This window comes from Meleagris gallopavo, chromosome 1 (assembly GCF_905368555.1).
Source record: "Meleagris gallopavo chromosome 1, MGAL_WU_HG_1.1, whole genome shotgun sequence".
NCBI classification, from domain to species: domain Eukaryota; kingdom Metazoa; phylum Chordata; class Aves; order Galliformes; family Phasianidae; genus Meleagris; species Meleagris gallopavo.
In genome coordinates this window covers 11,978,105-12,000,440 of record NC_139404.1, presented here as the reverse complement: position 1 = coordinate 12,000,440, position 22,336 = coordinate 11,978,105, and the positions used below count along the sequence as shown (strand labels likewise).

General features: G+C 36.1%; 1 protein-coding gene across 11 annotated transcripts in view; it reads right to left on the bottom strand.

Annotated features, from left to right (window-relative positions):
* Positions 1-22,336, bottom strand: part of MAGI2 (membrane associated guanylate kinase, WW and PDZ domain containing 2) — a 710,219-nt gene that overhangs the window by 75,400 nt on the left and 612,483 nt on the right. For 10 of the 11 annotated variants that reach the window (XM_085216633.1, XM_085216640.1, XM_085216656.1 and 7 more), the window contains 3 exons: positions 19,878-19,909; positions 16,550-16,739; positions 412-503 (listed from right to left, as the gene is read on the bottom strand). In XM_085216633.1, the coding sequence (XP_085072759.1) occupies positions 412-503; positions 16,550-16,739; positions 19,878-19,909 (314 nt within the window). The remainder of the gene's footprint in view (positions 1-411; positions 504-16,549; positions 16,740-19,877; positions 19,910-22,336) is intronic. The other variant, XM_085216600.1, reaches the window with a different exon arrangement.

The window sequence follows — 22,336 nt, the reverse complement described above, 5'->3', positions numbered from 1 at the left end:
GCTGCTCAGAGCCACATCCAGCCTGGCCTTGAATGCCTCCTTGGACAACCTGTTCCAGTGTGTCACCAACCCCTGTGTGAAAAACTTCCTCTTAATACCTAACCTAAACCTCCCTTGTCTCAGTTTAAAACCATTCCCCCTTGTCCTACCTCTATCAATCCATATAAACCCCCTCGTACTCTCTCCTGTCTATATGCTACCCTCAAGTACTGGAAGGCCACAATGAGGTCTCCTTGGAGCCTTCTCCAAGCTAAACAAGCCCAGTTCCCTCAACCTTTCTTTATGGGAGAGGTGCTCCAGCCCTCTGATCATCATGTAGTTCAGTTTGTATTATTACTATGCATTATTTTTTTTCTGACTTTACACAGAATTTAGACACGAAACAAGGAAAGTCAGGAAGAAATAACTCACAGGCTGCCCAGGCTCATCTCCTCCAAGGATCCTGAAGCCAAAACCAGACTCCATTCTCCGAAGGTGAACATCCAACTCCTTATAATCGGGACCTGGTTTAAAGGGAAACACCACTGAGCAAATCATTTTTATTTTTATTTTTATTTTATTTTTATTTTTATTTTTATTTTTATTTTTATTTTTATTTTTATTTTTATTTTTTTCCCAGAGAATTTTCACCACCTTCCCTCCCCTTTTGTGTTCATTGCACATGTTTAATGGCAGCCTTGTTAGAGCTGGTGGAAACAAATGGGACACAATGCACTGTACACAGACAAGGAAGAGAAACTTGAAAATGTAAGTGCCCTACAGAATGATTATGTTCAATAAAATACACTAAACCCAAACTACAGCACATTCACAGATGAACAGAACTGAAAAAGTCTTTCCAAAATAGAGGTTATGAAAGTGCCTTCCTCCTAAGACTGCATAATATTTTTCTGTTCAGCCACCTCTGGCATTTAATCTGTATTTTCCTTGCAATTTGTTAAAACCTAAAGAAAATAAACTCAAATGGGAGATAAAGATATATAGAAAAATTATCAGTCCAACTTACAAAAGATGAATAATCATTACAGGCCATTTTAGTTCCACACACATAGAAACCAATGTTTCTTTTTTTATAATGTAGCTTTTAAGTACTCCACTTTCAGGTATTACCTCCAATAAAGAATTTTCATGAAAGCTATCATTGTAAGCCTCTAAGTCTTAAGGTTTAAACTGAAAACTAACATCATTTACTTGAATTCCATAATGCTACTCAAGGTCTCAGCAGCTTTACAAATCATTAAAACTGCACTTCCATATGCCTGCATAACATGCCTGTAAACATATGTTCTGCACTGGAATGTCTCAGTTTAGGAATGTAGAATTTTAAAAAAATCAGTTTAAAAAACTTTCTTTTAAAAGTATCCTTAGCTTCATTTGGAAAAGCTAATTGTTTTGGGTCTTGATGCTCTCAAAAAGAGAAATTTTAAATAAAATTTCAAATAGTATAAAACGGAACTGTAAGTAGTCGAGGGATTATGAAAGTGTTTGTTTTGACTATCACTTTGTCTGAATAATCAGAAATACTTTGAGCTCATCAGCAAAAGCAAGACAAGCTATGAGAATGAATGGTCTTTTCTACAAAGTATACTCCAGTCTATAAATTGTGACAGCTTTTGTTGCATGTCAGCTTGTTGCCAACCCCAAAAGACAACAAGGGTTGAGTAGGTTTATTTCAGCAAACTGTTCCTAATGTCTCCAGTCATGCCGTGTTTCCTCAGGAGGGGTGGAACTACAGATGGCTGAAATACTGTGCTTCAGCCACTCTCATTTACTCATTTCCACAGAGCATCAGTGGACATCTCACAAACTGCAGGGTTGGTCAGATCCCAGATCCAGTTTGGAATTAAAACTGATTTAGTTTAGTCAGATCATGCAAAGGTAGACACAGAACTACATGCAATGTCTCTGTACTATGATCATGCCATAAAAATCCTCCCTAGAAAGCAGCATGGTACATTGCTCCAGCAATGTATATTGGTAGGAATGAGACTGAATCAGTCCCAAATGCCTTAGTTGGTAAAATGAAAGTATTACCGCTCTAAAAAAAATGAACATGCTTTTCATATATTTAAAGAGAAAGCCAAACAGATCCTAACAGCTTATTATTCTGACTTTCTTTCAACTTATTTGATGTTTCTCAACACTGAATAAGAGAACATATGAAGTGTGTATGTTAATTTAATGCAAAGGTTGTTCAAAAGTTGTGAGAGGTAAAGGAATTTCAAGATGAAAACAATACTCCATCCTTACCTGACTTGCTTATACAGCAAAGAACTTGGCTTATTATTAGGGAGATTACCTTGCAAATAGACACAGTAGGATCTAACAGCAGGTCTTAACAGTCAAAGGCACTGCTTCCAGCAGTTGGCTACAAATTAAGCCTTACTTTTTTTTTTGGTGCACACATGAGTGGATATGCAGAGTTGGGCAAGTATAAGAAAGTTCAGACATGAAAAATACATGCCCTGGCACACAGACGAATAATTCACTTGAACACATACATTTCCAACATTGATCATAACCAATATCAGATCAGACTCTAAAATAAGAGGCATTAATTTTTTAAAATGAGTCTATTTTTCTATTTGTCTAGAATGGACCACGTAAGACAGGTTGGCCATGAAAAGGTATGAGGGGATTTTCTTATTTTCTGAGTTCTAATACAGTTTTGGATTAACTAACTCTAGCTACACCCTTGCTCAGAAGAACCTTTTCACTAAAGAGGTGAAAGTCTATAGAACCTATTTTCTGCCAACTCCTCTCAGGAAAGTGAGTTGCCTTTAAAAGTAATGCTCTTTTTTGTCCCACTGAGCAATAGAAATGGTGTGGAAAGAACTATCTAGCTCATCATCTAGTCCAGCTCCCTGCTATCACAATTTTTTTTGTAAGCAAACAGCACAGAAACCTTTTCAGTGGAGACATAAACAAAGAATGCACTGTGTATCTGAGCCTCTTCATGATCTCTGTCACTAGGTCACCTGCCTCTTCCAGCATTTTTTACTGATTTTACACGCCATGATTACACTTGTTTTTTCACTGAGATACCATATTATCTTGTCCACTGACTGACTAATATACTTGAGAGCATTTCCTCCGTTGCTGTTGCTGGTTGTTTCACCTTTCATGCTTGTATGACTGTTGTCATACATGACTCCATTGGCTGCACTGATGCTTCTCCATTGGTCTGGAGACAACTACTCCACTCCAGATACCTGAAATGACATGCCTGAATGTGGATTTGACTTCCACCATTTGTTTTTGTGCTTAGATCGTTAATAAAAATGAAACAGAAGAGTTACTGCAAGGCTTTCCACTCATCCCTTTAGTATAACTGCTTATCCACTTTCTAGACATTCCTCTTTATATTGTGTTAAGAGCATTCTTCTCCAGGCTAACATGGAAGTGCCTCAGTTGCAAGTAGCGATCAGTAAACTGTCCAGCTGAAATCTAGATTGATTAAACGTGCCATTAGTTAGGTAGAAAAAAACAGTTATCAGGTTAGTCTGTTGCAAACAACCATTGTTTTTTTGCATTATGTCTCAGTCTACCACCATACTGGTAGTTATTTCTCTTTAACTGAAAATATGCTGTAAAGTCTTGCTGATTTTTCTTCTCCATTTTTTAAAGTTCAATATGACATGTTCTTACTACAGTAGCCCATGCTTTGTAGATTTACTTAGAATCTCTACTACTGTATGTTACTTACTAAAATATTCCTAAATGTATGGTGGTCAAGTACTCCTAACTGTGTAAGTGATTACATTTCCTCTGATATATCTTTAGAGCTTAGTTCTCTATGATTCTGGCATTTTTTGTCATTACGACGGATTGTTACATAAGCTGACTTTTGCCTTTTCTTGCTGGAGCTGATTTTCAATTGATCATACTCACAAAGAAAATTACCTATACTTGAAGTAAAATGACACTTCTGGGCCTTGCAATAGACAGCAAATCGTTGGTTAATATGACTTCATTATGGAAAATATGTCTTTTTATTTTCTTTTTCCTTTAGTAAGCTATATTGGAGCCTCATGGTTTGTGCCAGATTGGAAGAAATGAACAGGTTTGCAGGCAGAGGAGTCAAGCTGAGTCTAAATTAGTATAGTCTTTTACAGAGTTTACTTTTACTTCCACCCAACGTAATTCATCTGAATATCCTATGTCCTACCAGATTCACTGTAAAGAGACTTTTATCTTGAAGTCAGTATTTCTGAATTTATAATACAAGTATCTTATGCAAGAATAATGTTTCCTGCCCTCCTTTACTTTTCTGCATGTGTGCACTGGAAAAATAACTTTAGATTTTCCTGTTAGTAAATTTATTGCCTTTTTATAATTATAGCATTTTATTTATTTCTTTTCCCTTGTGTAAAAGAATACTCTTTAAAATAATAATTTGGGCTTGAAGAGACAAAACCAATTCTCTCTGCTACATTATAAAACCAGCTGGCTCCCCATGAATTCAAGAGTGGTATAGGAAAAGCTGCAATCTAATGATTGCTGCACAATGAGGATGATAAAGAGCACTGAGAAATTCAGCTTTTTGGTTCCTGACAGAGAATTTGCTTCAAATGTAAAGGCACCAGAACAGATTACTACTGAACAATAGTGAGATCTTGTAGGTGCAGATGTGATTATCAACTCCCAGGTACATTTCTGTACTGTATTCACTTGAATTCCAACGTGGATTACACATTGATAAGTGTACTTGTTTCTAGAATGTGTATTGAGAAAATATATTTTTGGCAGTGATTAATTCATTTTCTGTATGAGTCAAGTTGCACAAATGCCAAATGATTTTTACAATGATAGAACCAGTATTTGAAGCTATGCTGTAAGTGTTGAGAAGGATTTTTTTGTTTTAATTAAAGCTCATCTACACTGCAATTAAAGCAAAGACGAAGAGCTTGGCTGTAGTAATTCTACAGTCTTTCTGGATGTTTCCTCTTCATATTTATAGAGAGGAAAAGCTAGTAAATATACATGTCATTATAAAAATAATTAAAGTTTTTTTTAAAAAAGCATTCAAACCTATTCAACTTATAAACTCTACTGGGGTATGCAAAATCAGCCCCAAATCATATTTAATTTAGGAGCCCTATGCAAACTGGGTGGGGCTAGAATAGACTTCAGAGGGATTGTCAAAACAGCCTTCTTTGTACGAGATGTCATGTTTTAACTGTTCACTTAAGATTACACCAGGAAATGAAACACTGCTGTTTTTCAATCACATCCATTTCCACTGTACAAGACCAATGTCGATTCAAGCACCAGAGAAAGCTTTTTTTGAAATATTTTGCTTTTACTTTTTTATAGAATAAGATATAAGTATGGTAGCAAGGAATGTTTGGTCTGCATAATAAATCAGTTCTGTCCTTTAGCAAAAGATAGATTTAATTTCATTTTTTTGCACAAAGTAATGCTTAAGATAAATTTTGGACACGAGCTATAGAGAATTATTAAGTTAAAGGGAGAACACTAACATGCGAAAGCAGATGTAAAACACTAAAACATACACAAAGACTTGCTGAGGAAAAATAAATCCTTCTTGCTCAATATACAAACCTACTGTATAAAAAGATTAAGACTTAGCATTCTATAACACTGCAAAACTCATACAAAGATAAAATGGTGACTGGTCAGCCATGACTGGCCACAATCTAGAGAAATGATTAAAGAAAGAAGAATTACTCAAACGTAAAATGAAGGACAATTAGTTTACAGGACAATGAAGACTGAATAATACTTGCCAGAGGAATCCACTCGAAAACCAGTCCTGGGCAGCACTTGTTCTGAATAGGAAAATGGGGAATCAAAGATGAAATAAATTTCTCAATTTATTTAAAGATGCAGCATCACTTTCTCTGCTGTATTTTGAATTACCAAAGGGCAATTTCCAATTTTTATTGCGCGTCTTTTTCCTCTTCCTCTCCTTCCTGATTTTATAGATAGAACATGTATATGTTCCTGCTACATGTAGAACTCTGTCCATTTCTAAGTAAAGTGAAAGAGATGGCATGATGGTAGCGTTGCTTTAACAGAAGATTGTTTATGATGAAGATAAAACTGTTAATGCATTTATAATTATGGAATTTAGTGACAATATTTGTGCTTACTCAAGCACAGCAATAAAATAAAAGGTTTAATGGCTGTGTTTAAATGACTTGATCATTGCTTCTATCCAGTTCAACTGCAAACTGTCTTTTATCATCATGAAGAACAAGATTTTGCCAGAGGCCAATGAAGACAAACGGTTGTACATAAAGACAAATACAGGTGAATTCACTTTTCATGCAGGTAGTTTCAAGGTAGATGCATTTTGCATACAGGGCACTAATCATTAGTTTGTTTTCACATACAGCTACCTTGCTGGCATTAGAGGAATCAGGAACAAATGCATAGCTAAATTCACTGTCACATTTCTTCTGATGATTTTGACATGCTGTAGCAGACTTTGTGTTATGATCCCTGCAGTATCCAGAATGGAATGCAAAACATCCTAGACCAGAAGTTATTTGCATTGGCCTACTGAGAGTAAACAGTTAAATAAAGCACTAGCATGTTCATGTGACTCTAAACTAAAATATCATTACCAGTCACATTACCCTAAAAATAAAGATAGATACTACCAAATGCCTTATTTCTTTATTTTTTGGTAAATGTATTTACATGATTGACATGACCTGCTCATGGTTTCTGTTTCAGAAGACTGATACTCTGCTTACCTCAGTCTAGAGAATCGAGTGGACAGAAACACCCCTTTGATTATTGTGCTCCAATTATACTTGTGTTTGCCTGTTGTGTCGTAAGTTGTGTCACGTGGGCCACAGTGTTTTATTTCCTAGGTGATTGAATGTCTTCACTCCAGAGGTGAAAGATAGTTCCTTCACATGCTTTAGATTTTATAAACTGATTGGAGATATCTCAAATGAGAGGCGCTATTTAAATGTAAATTATTCCACCAGTACCACTCTTGAAAACCAGCACCTTGGACACAGATGCTGCTCCACTGCAAACTTGGAGAAATGATTCTTTTTACTCACATCTTTTCCATTATTTTAATGTACAGAAAGCAATTTCAGCTTGATTGTCTCAATAAGATGAGCACCCAACCCTTTTCTGTTGGTCACTCAGCTAAAATTACTCTTATGAGCTGCTCTAAGATTGGTTCATTCTGTTTTTGGTTCTGCTTCCAGGCACTCTGATATCCCATAAATTTGGCCTCAAGAAGCAAAGTGAAAGAAGAAAAAATGTGCTCAAATTCCGACAAATTGGGAAAGAACTTGTTAAGATAGTAATTTTTTTTTTTGTCAGTTAGTACCATTTGGGAAACTTCTGACTATACTCAAGCAAAAGTGCCAGTCAATAAGCTAGTTTCCTTCAGAGATGCTGTCATTAAGTCTTACCTGGCTTTTGATCCAATATGGGTATCTTTTCTCTGAAGAATCTCATATAGAGTCTCTTGCTGTTACTTGTCATTACTATTCATAATCTACCATTCAACATCTAGATTTTGCTATTGTTGCAATTTAGAAATTCACACATATGAAACTTGTTATTTTGCTATGCTGAGCTGTTGAATCAAGCCTAAAAGTTCTTAAAACATATGAGTGCCAAAAAGATAAATCAAAGTGCAGACCTTCATTTTTTGTAAACACAGCAAAGCTGCGTTCCAATTAGGAGGAATCTGCTACCAGCAGTAGGGTCTAGGATCTTTGTAATTCTTTCTGGCACTTCGAAAAATAGAACATCATCTTTAAGTGTCTGGGCTCATGTGATAGGCAAGCTGTTAGCAACTTGTAAAAAACGTCAAAAGAGAGATGAGATCCGAAGAACATTTAACATAAAATAAGAAGTTTTATTGGCAACATCTGCCCATCTCAAATGCAGGTTACAGGTACTCATGTACCCCCAAAACTCATGTAACCCCAGGCTCAAAGACCCTAGAAACAGTTTTCAAGACAAGAAGAAGGACCACTGGTTCCGAGCCAGGCAGAATGCATACCATTTCTACACATCCTGATGTCTTCTATCTGCTAAGAACAAACTGAACTGGTAATTTTACCAAATGCTGACAGACTCTAGCAAGATCTTTTTTATAAAAAACCTGTGAATTACTTTTTATAGGCAACTAACCTTTATGTATGGCAATTCCAAACTTTCCATTTACTTCCTGTTCTATCAGTAAGTGCATTTTGGAGCTTTCTAATATTCGACTACATTAAACGTCCTGTCTCCACCTTTAGGAAATATGGCAGCAGAAGGCATATTTGGAGAGGGCAGCACAAAGAGACCAGGCTGCCCACCACCACAACTATGAACGGATCTTTGAAGTGCATGCAGACAGCACTGCAAATATAGAATGCATTACGATTTGTGCAAGTCTTAATGAGGGAGACGAGAGGAGGGAGATGAGGGAGGCTGGGTAGAGGATTCACCAGTATGAGAAGAGCCTCTCCAGTGTCTTCCCTGTCCACACCTTACATTTTTTACTTCTGTAAAATTAAAGCATAATGAGAAGAATGAGTTCTTTTTTCATAATGTCTCAAGAAATCACTATCAAGGCACCTATATTAACTGATTTTTTTCTCTCTTTTGCCTTTTTGTGTTTCTTGTAGGTGTCATCTCAATAGATTAAAAGAACACAATCTCAATTTTTTTTAATCTCAATGGTTTAAAAAAACACAATCATAGACTATTATCCATTCACTCAGCATCTATGCAGACTGAAGCAGACATCAAAACATTTCTGAAATGAGACTGCCTATCTCCAAGTTATCCAGTTCTGGTAATTTCAGGTGACAGCTTTGGATAATAGGAACCTCCAATAGCATCCTACACACAGAGCCTGTCCTTCCCATGCAAATATGTCTTTTCCTTTCCTCTGTCCTTCACAGTAGCAGCTGAACATGTATGTGATGGCAGCAGAGCCCTCCCTGCTGTTGCATGGAAAGGGTGCAGCTGGAAGGGCAAAAGAGGAGGTTTTTGTTGGGACAGATTGTTTCAGCAACAGCAGCAGCAGCAGCAGCAGCAGCAGCAGCTCCAAGTGTTATTTCACTGCTGATACTCTGCATGCTGGAGTAGATGGCAGTGCAAAAGGAAGTTCTGAATTGTGAAGCTGTTTGCTGCTTGTATGGCCATCCCCTGCTTTACCTCAGCCCATCTGCTCCCTGTTGGGTTCACTTGCTGTAACCTGTTCTTGAAAACTCCTACTTACTGTGGTTCTACAGGTTCTCTAAGAAATCCCTAGAAGTACTTATAAAATATCCTTACATCTACAGTTGCTTTTATAATCTTTATCAAATGTAGCATGCTACAGTTTTATCCCACTACTTCTTAACTGGGTAGACAAGGAGAACTTCTTTCTTCTCTTTTCTTCTGTAGTAACTTTTATACTTGAAGATTTCCTCTAGACATTCCTTTTTCATGGGCTAATCCAGTTTTCTCAATAAACTGGATAAAATAAAACGGAGATTCAGACTTGCAAGCTCAAACAGTGGCTAAAATGCCAGTCACCTGTGAGATTACTTCTCTATCACTTCTAGGAAAGGAGTGAATTCACAATAAGTAGAATGAAAGTCTGCTTGATTTGTTTCTTTTCCTTATAGAAAGTGGTTAAGAGCTGCTTCCATTCTCTCTAAAGTTGGTCACCTCACCTGAACCAAATGTCTTACATTCCTGTTATCCATCTGTCTAGAGGAGGACATAACAAAGTTTCTAATTTGGTAAGGTCTTGTTTCTAGAGGAAGAAAGATTTGTAATAGCTTTTATTAGACTAGCTGTTATATGGAAATTAAAGACAAGGTATTGCTGTAGAATTGCCTCTATTAGAAGTCATTTCTAAGCTTCCTAGATCTTATTTCTAAACATCATAATATGAAGTGAAATTTCTAGGAATTTCTAGACAGTCAGAAGCAAGGAAAAATACTACCTTACTCATGGCATGACATGCACACAGTTATATAAGGAATTCTTACTTTTCTCTGGAGGAGCACAGGACACACTGGTTTGGAAAGATTTGTAGTACAACAAGATTTTGTCCAGGTCAGATGAAGGGTAAGTTTGTTATTAGAAGACAGGATAGTAAAAGGCTTGCAGATCTGGATTATTGTTTAATTTAAAATAATTTACAGAATCTCAATTCATTTTAAGTGTTCGTAGTTTTGAAACTGAAATAAAAAATAAATATTTATGAAAATGAAATAAACTATAAGCCAGACACATTCCTGAAATGAAAGTGATGTTTGAGCTTCTCAGTTCTATCCATGCTTAAGGTAAATGAGAGTTTTACAAATGAACAGGATGAATATGATCACATCATGATGCCCTTTCCAAATGTGGGCAAGGAGCAGACTGAAGCTGCACACAGGTGATGCTGTTCCCATTGGTCTCATGCCCTGCTCTGCAGGAGATGATAATCTGTGACCAATTTCCAATGCTTGCAAGTCAGTAAATACTTAAACTAGTGTTTTGACTTCTAATGTGCACCCTATTACTTTACAAATGAAAATCTATTTGTATGCCTCTTAATAAACTGTAAATTGTTTGAGAGAAAGGAATACTGCATCTTTAATACTGCAATCAATTGTAAAACTGACACTTCAGATTAGTGTAGGTCATTTGGGATCTACTTTACAATCCAGCAATCAAAAGCACTTTACATCCACAGTACTGTGATGATGGAATTCTTATAATTCCATTTGAAAATGCTTTTGGTTTCACTGTCAGTTCTTATAACCAACAAATCCATTTTGCCATGGTGAGTAATTCTTTCTGCAGAGATGAACAACATGAAATTATTTGAAGTTGGTCTGCTAAATTTCCTCTCCTTTCATTAATAGTAAATTCTTACAAAAGAAAAAAAAATTGCATTCATTTAGTAATATGAAGTCTTAATCTTTTTCTAGCTCTTAATCTCTTGCTGGGGGTAGAAACAGATGTAAGGAAAACAACAACTCGTTCTGTCTGGAAATTACTCAGAGAAATTATCTTTCTACAACCCAGTTGTTCATACTCTAGGTCAAGGACCAGTTTGATGCTAATACACAATAATTAGTAAATTAGTCTATTATTTAGTAAGTGAAGGCAGGCATATCTCACTGAGGCAGGAACTGTTGAGCAGAGAGGCTGGGTGATACAGCAAACTGAGCACAAGGAAAATTTCAAACTAGAACCCTTCACCCCACCCGTACATTCATATTTCTATAATACATCAGATTACTACGTATTAAACACTATCACAGCATTATGAATTACACTGATTAGTTTCCAATTAAATATATTTTAAAGCACCATAAACAAGATGTGAAATTTCCTGCACTAAAGGTAAGCAAAATGGAAAAAAAATAAGAGGATTTTTTTTTGGGGGGGGGGTGGGGGGTGGGGGGGTGAGAAGGCGGCTGGTGAGGGGCAGAAATACTGTCTGAAAAAATGGTCCTAATAGTGACATGGAAAATTTCCTTCAATTTTTTAAGAGTGTTGGCCTTCAGCCAACAAGCACCAAGTAGAAAATTCTGGTTTTATGTAGGCTGTGCCATAGACCCTCTCATGTGATAATGCATTTGGTTCTATACACTCCATCTTTTTTAAAAGTTCTATGAGTATCAGAGTTAGAAAACTCTGATGGCCTTAGTACTTTTCTGCAAAAATGGTATTTTCAAGGTTACACATTATTGATCTGTATAACATTGTGTGAAAAATCTTTCCTATTGCTGATATCTGAAATTGTATTTGTTTTGAATTTCTAAAATTATATTTCAGAGGAAAGGCAGCCTGGGAATTTGTATTAAAATGCCTGATGTGACCTTTAGTGAAAGTCATTCTTAAGTTTCTGTAAGAAAACACTCTTATTTTCATAAAGGCTAATAAATTATGCTAATACATTTACTATCTATAGGCTTCACTGTTGTTGGTGGACTTTGCTTTTGATTGCTTTCCAGTTTATCAGAAGAAAAAGGAGTTACAGTACATAAGATAGATAGATGGTAAATTTGAAAAGAACTTGGGAAATTCATGAAACCATGGCGAGGAGAGAAATTAACATGGGAGATTTTGAAAGAAGGAATCTTTGTTCTTCTAAAGATGGGGCTGTAATTGTCCAGAATTCACTTTTAATGAGAGCTTATCACTAGCTTATCTTGTTCTTTCTACTGGCATTTCGGTGTCACGTTGCCACTCCTGTACTACAGCACTGACTGAAAGAGAAATGTAACCTAATTACTATGAAGAAATGTTTCATTTTGCTGTTTTCTTTAGAGAAACATAAAGCCAAATTTATATTACACATTTTATAATGGGAGATTATAGCATTATGATTCCCAGCAGCTTTGTGTCCCTGTTTGAGTGATGTCTGCCTATGTAGGCTTCTGGACAAAGTCAGTTTTTGACTGCGTATGTAAAAAAACAGCATTCCATATAAGTAATAAAATAAGGAAAATCTTTGAAGGCAAAAATGTTAAATTCAGGAGAGTAAGTTCTGCAGCGCTCATTACAGCTCTAACAAGTGGTTCACATGTACTCACAATTTGTTTTATTAACATGAAATTCCTGATCTGATGTATCATGTTTGATTTTCCTCATGATAATGAGGTATGATTATCCTCAGAGTCACAGTGCTGTCACTTACACTGCAAGAGTTTTCATAAGGAGAAAGAAGTTAAAGGATTTGTCTTTAAGACATCTAAATTGTATATGTGGATGGAAAAAATGAAAAATAATCCAATTATCTGAGCAGAGATTCTCCTCCATTTCTAAATCTGGTAGAAAATGTTGACAGCAGAGAGCTGCATAGGTTCTCTTTAATGGGGAGAAGAAAAAAAAAAAGCAGAAGAGATGTAGCTGCAAAAAGGAGTGAGAAAGAAGTAAAAAACCAATTTCCCTTCTTTTACTTTCAGACAGCTATTTTTGAGGATGTGACTTCATCAATCTTGGGAAACACTTTATACTCCTTTTTGGCTATTTTGAGCTGAGGAAAAGAACTGATGGCAGGTGACAGCAGAGGAAGGTGGCAGCTGATGGGTAAGAGCTGACAGGCAACAGCTAACAGGTGACAAAAATTTTTCCAAGGAGCTGTAACTTACAAAATAGTGTTGCACTCCACTTTTCTAATTATGCATCATTTGATTCATCTCAGATCCATACTGCCAGAACAGCCTCTACAAAATCATTTCAGGTTTTGTAGAGGTCCTTCTCATTTGTGATCATTAAAGATTGAAATGTCCCTACTGCACAGGGTCATGCAGGCCCTACACCTGGGGCAGAAAAACACTTCTGTAGAATGAAAATGATTTTCTTTTGCAGTGACTTCATGCTTGGAGACCCTCTCCTGCTATCAGTAGGTATGGGTGAGCATATCTAGTGGACAGAGCAAAAGCTGGCGATAAAGTTTCTTTGTTCTAGCTCTTGCTCAGCTTTGAGTCACGTCACTTGTGCTCACACCACTACACTGTGATGCACAATGCACCCATCTCCTTGATGGGGAAGCAGGAGGCTTTGATGTGGTCTTGGTGATGTGGTCACTGCTGATTGCAGTGAGATCCTCTGATAAACCGATCGACAGAAATTCAGAGCTTTAGCGGTATGAAAGTGAACTGTGTAATAACAGCCCCCAGTGAAGGGAACCAAAATCCAGTACTACTTTTTCTGAGTTTTCCAGGTCATGATTGTTCACTTTCTTGTGCTATTTTTAGGAGACAAATCTCTTTCTTTTCACATCTTGCCAAGAGATAAGGCAAGCTTGCTTTGAGATAAGGAGGACTTGAAAAAATACCAAAGGCTGAACTTTTCGTGTGCACTTAAAGACAACCAGCTTGACACAGCCACATGGCAGGAAACTAACTGTGTATTATTTTGGAACTGCCTCCCATATACTCAATTTGGATGACAACTTCTTGACTCAGTAATGGATTTCCTGCCTGTTTTTTTTTTTTTTTTTTTTTTTCCTCTCACTTCAGGAAATGCTAGCACTATGCAAAGAATCAAATCAAAATAAGACAACAAGCAAACAAAAAAACAAACCAAAACAAAAAACAAAAAACCCAACAAAAACAATGGCGTGACAAACTGAATTTGCGGATTTGCTGATGGCATTTATGAAATAAAAAAGTCAGGGACATGAAAGATGCTTGAAAGCAGTTACTTATGACCAAGGGATATGAATGAATGCAGAAGAGATCTGGTTGGGAATAGTGGAATCAAAGCATAGTGGAGAAGTTTTTACCATGTGAGTCAGAAGAAAAGAGATTAAAGCTTTCAGGGTCAGCTGGAAGATCAGGACACTTAGAAATCTGAGAGGAGCAGTTACTGCAGTCTTGCTTTCATCCCTCACTTTCTTGTTCTTGGCCTAGGAGTTTCATGATTTTAATTCTTATTTTGGCTAGGTTGCCAGTTTCTATTTCCCTCTTGGACAGAACTCAAATACAGTTATATCATCTAAACACACATTTTAGCGTAATTCCAACCTATGAATTATCCATTCTTCCTCTGGCATAACAAGTGCTCCTGTACAAAGTAGATTCTACCAGTCAAAGACTGGAGTTCATGTTGGTCAAGTAAGCAAACAGAAAACTCATAGAAGGCACCCACAAATGATAATGAATCACTTCATTCTTTTATTGAATGGTGCAATGTATCTTCTGGTGTAGTGTGTCACTGGCTTAGGTTGTAAGCTAATCTTTGTCCTTGACATCAGGTCTATATTCCCATAGTCCTATGCTCCTAGGGCAAACATTGACTGAGCCTATTTGCTTTCATTAATATTTATGGAAATTTTATAGGTAAGGAAATATTCATATTGAGGATCAATACCAAAGAAAGTGCAATATAAATATTTCATATATAAATACGAGGTACATAATTTTTTCTTAATTGTCTTTCAAATATATTTCTTTTGGTATAGGAAATCTGTACTTTTCCACTCTTGTCTTGGTAGCTTTGACCACACAGGAGAATTGTGACCTTGTTAAATGGAAAGTTCAGATTTTTGCTTAAATGCTTCACATATAGAAACTATCCACATGTGAAGCAATTATTTACAAAGGGTTTTCCTTTCCTTAAAGCAATAAACAAAGACAAGAGTGTTTTCAGAGAGAGGATTAAAACCCTTGCTGACTATGAAATACTTCACTTCTTTCATTTCTCTTTATAGTTCCAAATGCCAGCACTCTGGGGAATGGCATTTCTGCTCTGGCAAATCTTTATATTCTTTATATTTATCTATAGTCTGTCTATATATCTATAAAAGACACTGAAACAGCTCATAATCAAAGATCAAGCAGTTTTTATAGTTTTTATAGTTTTTACATAGCAGTTTTATAGTTTTTATAGGGGGTCTGGTAAGTCCACAGATCCATATTTAGGGTAAATAAAATACATGGTATTGCTGAATAATGCCACTAATTTGTTTTAGCACTGAGGTTTAAACTTTGGAACTTCATTAAAAGCACTTATTGAAAGAACGAAAAAAAAAGTAAAAAGGAAAAAAAATCTGGACTGTGAAAAGCGAATTTTAAGGTGACAATTTCTATTCAAGGAAGTTCCACTTACACGGCGGTGAAAAATGGTGGCACTTGTCATAGTGGCAAACAATAGAGGAATGCAAGATGCAGTTTAGATACTAGGGTTAAAACTAATTTAGAGTTGGTGTAAAATGAACTCTTATTTTCCTGCAATGTTGAAGACTGGAAATACCAAAGCCAAACAGGAGGTGCTGAATTTGTAACTAAAGAATTAAGGACAAGGTACTGAGAAACCCTTGTGGAAGACAACAGTATATTTCCTTCCTTTCCTTTACCATTTTGCACTCCAAGATCATGGATCATGATAGATTAGGGCTCATCTAAAATAAATAAGTTTATTTGCTGTAGTGCAATATTTCATGTGTAATTAATATAGTAATTTATAAAATGAATTGAAAGGTGATGTGTGCAAGGAAAAACTGCAGTGAAAAAACTCCCAATTTTGAAAAAAATGTTCTTTATGGGAAGGAATGCATGAGTTTAACCCTTTTATTCTTGTTGTGGAAAATATGTGGTAAATTATTTAAAAACAAAATTAAATCAAGATAGGCATCTTGATAGCTCAGTACTGTTTTCTAACTATGAATTTCATTCTAACTATTAAAGACAATGTCATAACTTGTCACAGCCATTTTTATCAAGTGAAGGAAAGTGGAAGTTTCTTCTATAAATGTTGATCTGAAAGCAAATGTAACAACTATATTGATAATTTCACATCCTCTTATTGGTAAATCATAAAGAAAACTAGCACATCAAAATAGAGCGGCATATATACTATTCATTAAGGACTTCAATCAAATGAGGATAATGGAAATACTAGGAAGCAAAACCGCGAAAGAAGCTTTAAAATCTAGGAAGATCTCAAAAAATATGCAAGTGCAGATTTTTTGAAATACCCTATATTAATTGGGATTATAGTTTCTTTCTTTAAATCACAAAAGTTAATTAAGGAGAATTGTGTCAGCAATGACACATTCATAGGAAAAAAATTAAAATATTAAATGGCCAGCAGGATGAACTGGATTTTCACTTACGCCTACTTTCATAAATAGCTCTTGATTTCTCATACAGCTCATATGGGTCAGGTTTCCGTGGATCAAAGGCCTCTGTTGAATCGGGAAATGAACTCCTGTGAAGAGCGGGTGGGTAGGGAATATTCTGTGGCAGAGCTGGAGCAGATAGGCTTGTCTGAGGGCTGCCTTGATTCTCCCATCGTTCCATCACCTGGAATAAAAACACACAGAGAATAAAGCTGTTTTGCAAAAACTGCAAGTGCCACAAGACAGCAATTTCAGAAGAAGATCAGGCATTCTGTTAATTATCAAATCCCTTCACTGTCTTTTGAGAGGAAAGATGTGCATTGTACTGCTTTAAAATTACTTGGTTGAATTTGTCATTTGTCTCTCATGGGAAGGCATGATCTTTCTCAGATAATATGATCCTATGTGGATTAAGACCCAGCACTACCCTGCAGCATGTGGAATGTCTCTTACAGAATGCCCTGAGTTATTGGAAAGCACTCTACTAAAGGCAAAATTTGTGTGACTGTGAAGATAAAAACTATCAGATTCAGCAGAATACATAACTGAGGAGAGTGCTTAACGAAGAAGTGCCCAGGCTGGATTGCAACTGAATGATCTTAATGTCGTACCTTTTGAGAATGCATGAAGATACCTAACTGCAATGGGAGAAATAAATAGATAACTGCAACTGCAAATAAAATTTACAGTTTCATGTGAAGAATATATAATCCCCACATGCAAAATTATTAGAGCAGATATTTGAGTAGCTAGTTGAATGATACAATACAGAACAAGGTGAGCATTACTCTGATGCAGATTTTCTCATTACTTGTGCTTTCCTTCTTCTAACAAAAATTACACTGTTGTCATCCAACCATGTTCCCAAGCACGGAATAAGTTTTTCTGTTCTTCCAGACCAGACTCCTGTGAAAAGTACACAGGAGTGTATTGTTTATTCATGAAAGCTACCTCAATCCAATCTTGAAGACTGCCTTTATTGGTCTCTGAAGAACATCAGTCTAGAAGGGAGATAATATGCACTGTGCAAAGATGACTTAGGGATACTGGGGATTTCTATTTTTGAAGGAGCTGGCTAGTAATTAAATTCCGTTAGCAAATATGTTTGAAAAGATTAAGTTAAACAAAACACAAACGTTTATCCCAGGCAATGAATATTTGCCTGTTACCCCTGCTGAAGCAAAGGCTAGCAGAGGATCCAGAATAGTGTATTCTTTCATATGGTCCAATAATCAGTTAATTCCACAAAAAATTACTCTCAGAAGCAAACTGAAATGTAATTAAGTATCACCAGCTTCTAGTATTCATCAGCAGTGCTTTGTCAAGGATGACTGCAAGTCCAAAGAAAAAATTATGATTATCCTTCAACTCCAGTTCCTTGTTTTCAGAAGGCATTTGGCTCAGCAGGTGAGCTCTGCTCAGGCTTTCTCAACACTATTGTGCAGAGTAACAATGCTTGAGAGTCTTTGTGAAGAATATGCCAACTAACTATCACTCAGCACATCCCAAAGTGTCTAACACTGTTAACTTCATATTTTGAAAGAGAATTCAAATATTGGCCATTTTCAGTTGTTGAGTACCTACATTTCTGCCAGAGTTTTTGAGGAAAGTAGGTCTGGTTCATTAGAACTGAAGAAAAGGAAGGTGTTTCAGTAAGTAACAGGTGACTCACACACTTGTACATATTGGGTATAATATTTAAATGGAGGAGGTACTAATGCTAATAATGAAGATAAGGAATATTGTATTCAAATCTTGCCAACATTGTTCAAGAAAGAGGTGATGGGTAAGATATAAAAGATGGTGTCTAGGATGTGATACGAGAGATGCTCTGGGTGAGTATATCCTGTGCAATAAAGTGCCATATACTTGAGTTATTATTGAAATAACTTCAGTGTGGGAAGGTACCTAATGTACACTCAGGTATCTTTTGCAGAGCAATAAATGCATCCTATATTGAATAAATTAGCCTGAGTGGCAACCCACATGAAAATCACAATAATACTTCTGATAGTGCCTCCAGCTCTAAAGGAATTATCTAAGATATACATAAACATATACGCAGGATATAATTATATTGTGGAAGTGTAAATTTAAAGGTTTCCAGAAACAGATCTGATTATGACCCCAATGCTTAAGCTGGGGTCAGTACAAATTCCTAATATAATAGCGGAGAAAAATGTTTAGGGCTTGCCTTCAGTAAGGAAAATGATAAAGAATAAAAAGTCAATGAATCAAACTACCTGTCATCACTGTGAAGAGGAAAGATGGGAAAGTGATACTAGAAGAAAAAGTTTCCTAGTTTTTAGGAGAATAGCAGAGTAATAGAACAAACACTTACCTCTTTCAAAATGTGAAACTGAATAAAATTAAAATACTTAAAGAAGATTTTAAAAAGAGAGAGGAAAACAATTATTTTTGATGAACGAACTTTTCCCTGGAGGAAGGACAAGAAATGAGATCAATTCACAAAGTTCTACTGGGTCTCACACATCTAATTCTTGTTTGCTGGTTTCTGATCTCCAAATCTCTATCTCTACTGCTTTGCTATGGGTAATACTGCTAACAAAAGTAGTTCACATGCAGATAAAGATAAGAGGAATTATGCTTCCCGAACTCACATCAATTAGTTAAACAGTCACAGAAAGTTTGGCAACGAGAGTCACCATAATGCTAACATACAGATAAAGCACTCTTGAAACTGTGTAAGCATGGTGTTGTATGCAGTGCATGAAATCTAAATTGGGTTATGGTTTGGTGACATTGCTCAATTATAATTTGAGCAATGATTTGAACCAAATCATGGTAGTTGCAATAAACATGCCACTATCCAATATGAATGGATGTGAATTTGTGCAGTTTTAGCATGAAAACACTCTAACACAAAAATAAGAAAGCTATAAAAAAATAACTCTAGACCTACTAATGTGAAAAAGAGTAAAAATTACTCTCAAAAAATTGTAAACAAAAATTTGCATGTTTTCTACTCCAAAGAAATGGCCAATGAGACTGGCCTCAGTGATGTGCTTCCTGCTGCCTTCTTTTCCAGACTCCAATTTTTGAGCCACTATGTTTTTGCTTCCTGTCACCCATCCTAAAGTTCCTTTCTCCAAACAGCACTCAGGAGAAGTCCAAGTGCATAGATCTGCAGAGCTTATTAACAAGGCCACCCCTGATGCTGTGTCTCACCTAGAGTTGGGGTACTGCTGAGAGGTGTCTCACGAGCTGGGAACAGGTGGGTTAGATGAAAGTCTACACAAATTTGCTTTGAATGATAGTCATCTTACGAACTCAATGTGTATAATTTTGAAAGGGAACTTACAGGCTTTGGAGTTTTCCATGGAGAAAAGAAACCTGAAATAAACAAAAAATAACATTAGCAGATTTTTCTGGTGCTTAAAGGATAGAGGCTCAGTGATGTCTTTGCTCCCATTCTCATACGTGTCTGCTGACAATATTGACATATTAAAAAACTTTGTACACACACAGGAAGAAATTACAATCCACAGGGGGTAATTTCTAAGAAAAATACATGTATATATATATATATATGTAAGCACATATATATATATATATGCATATGGAGCCATTGAGATCATTGCCATATTTTACAAACAGCATGGAAATTAAAAGAATTAAACAGAAGGACTTCCAATTTTCTTGGCAGACATTGGACAAGACACCAAATGACCTGATAGTAATGTGTCAAATGCAAGCACACCTTTAAGAAGAAGCAATTCAGAACATCATATTAAAAGAAATAAATCTAATAGAGACTGTTTTAGAGGCAATGCCTAGGAATTGTTTCATCCATCTAGGCAAGGCAGCGAAGTCTTGGGGAAGTTGCTTGTGTCTTCTGATATCGTTCTATTTCTTTTGCCATTAGCAACTGGTCACACACGTCCATCTCTTCTAAACAACTACTTACTTCCCTTGTTATCCACTGACTGATACCTACTGTACCACAGAATGGTTTGAGTTGGAAGGGACATGAAGGATCATCAAGCTCCAACTCCCACACTGCAGGCAGGGCCATCAACATCCACATTTAATACTAGACCAGGCTGCCCAGGGCCCCATCCAACCTAGCCTTGAAGCTATTACTTCTACTGTACTTCTACTTGAAGCTACTACTTCTACTGTAGCGTACAAATGTTTAAAACTCCAGATATGTCATTTTTCATAAAAGGAGATGATTTGAAATACTAATTGTAAACACTATTTGTCTCTTACGCAGCACAACATTCAAGAAGTTAAATACACCGAGAATAAAAACAAGCATTTCAAAGGATATTGGGGCACATTTTCTAAATTGCATGTTTTTCACATAGCTTTCATTAAAAAAAAAGCAAAAACAACTCATTCTCATTTTAACAACAGCTAAAAAAAAGCCTGTGAGATTCCTAAGATTAAAAGCTCATGACAAATAGTTGGGTCAGAAACACAAATGTTGAAAGATCTAATCTGAGACCTCCCAGAAGAAGGCTGCTCTTTCATTCAAAAAAATTAATTAAGAGTAGTACGGACTTCGTTATTTCATTTTCCAAGGTGAATTTAGAAAAACAATTAAAATCACAAGGAAACTAGGAAAAATATTTTTCTACAAATGAAAAACAAAAGTAATTGGGTTTGTAAATAACATTTAACATTCCCGGAATTCCGTGATAATTAGGTAATGTTTTTGCAGTGTTTGCAGACAAACACTGGCTGTTTTGTAGCAACTGACAGTGTTTTTAAACAAAAAGTATATTGTGAAAAGTAATCCTGGAAAGTTTTATGTTCACTGACTGCCATGTCTAGATAGAAACTTCTTTACTAAAGAGTAGACATATTTCTTCCCATCTGCAAATTCAAGCTGAGATAACAGATATCCTATATAGATCTGGCTTGTGTGCCACCACCAGCACCTGTAATAGAAACAATCTTAACATCTTGAATGACAGAAATTCGAAATTTTTCATACCTGCTGTTGTTCTATACATCTAATGAGACTGAAAGTTAAAGAACATTTTTCCCTTGAAAGCTAAAAATAAGACTTGAAACTCGTAGGACGTCTGCAGAAAGATGCCTCAAATCGACCTGCACTGATTTGGTGTTTGAGGAATATTTGTAGAGGTAGCCTTCCCTGCCCACTGATACTGCTGCACGTCCCATAGCTTATCATCAGCAAAAATTACTTCAAGTCAGATTGAAATGCTTTATTTCCTCCCCTGTTTACTTACTGTCTCCACCTAAAAAATTATGCTTCCGGACTTATCATATTTTTACTTGATAGTAAAAATTTCTGATAAGTATTTATAAACCAAATAATGACATACTGCAACATAAAATTGATAACATTTACACTCAAAACAAAGAAAAGGCAATGTTTATTCACACAGCATGAAATTATATTAAGAGAACTAATGGGTATAGAGTTCCACGAAGGTAAAAGATCCAAAGAGACTTAAAAGAAGTACTGGATATCCACATGAGTACAAAAGCACATTGGAAAGATGAACTGATTTTAAAATTAGTTCTTCAGATTTCAATTCATATATTAGATCAAGGCCCCATGTAAGATGAGACAGTTGGGCACTTATGCCAAACACTAGGTGCTAGGCATGAAGTCTAGTTCCATAATGTTCTTTCTGTCTTACATATACTTCATGACAGTTTTAATTTTCCTGAAGTAGCATGTCTCCTCAGATGAACTGTATATTTTTTTCCTAATCTGAACGGAAGTGCCCTTTAGTCATTTTATTCACCATACGCTGATTATGGATAATAGATGTGAACCAC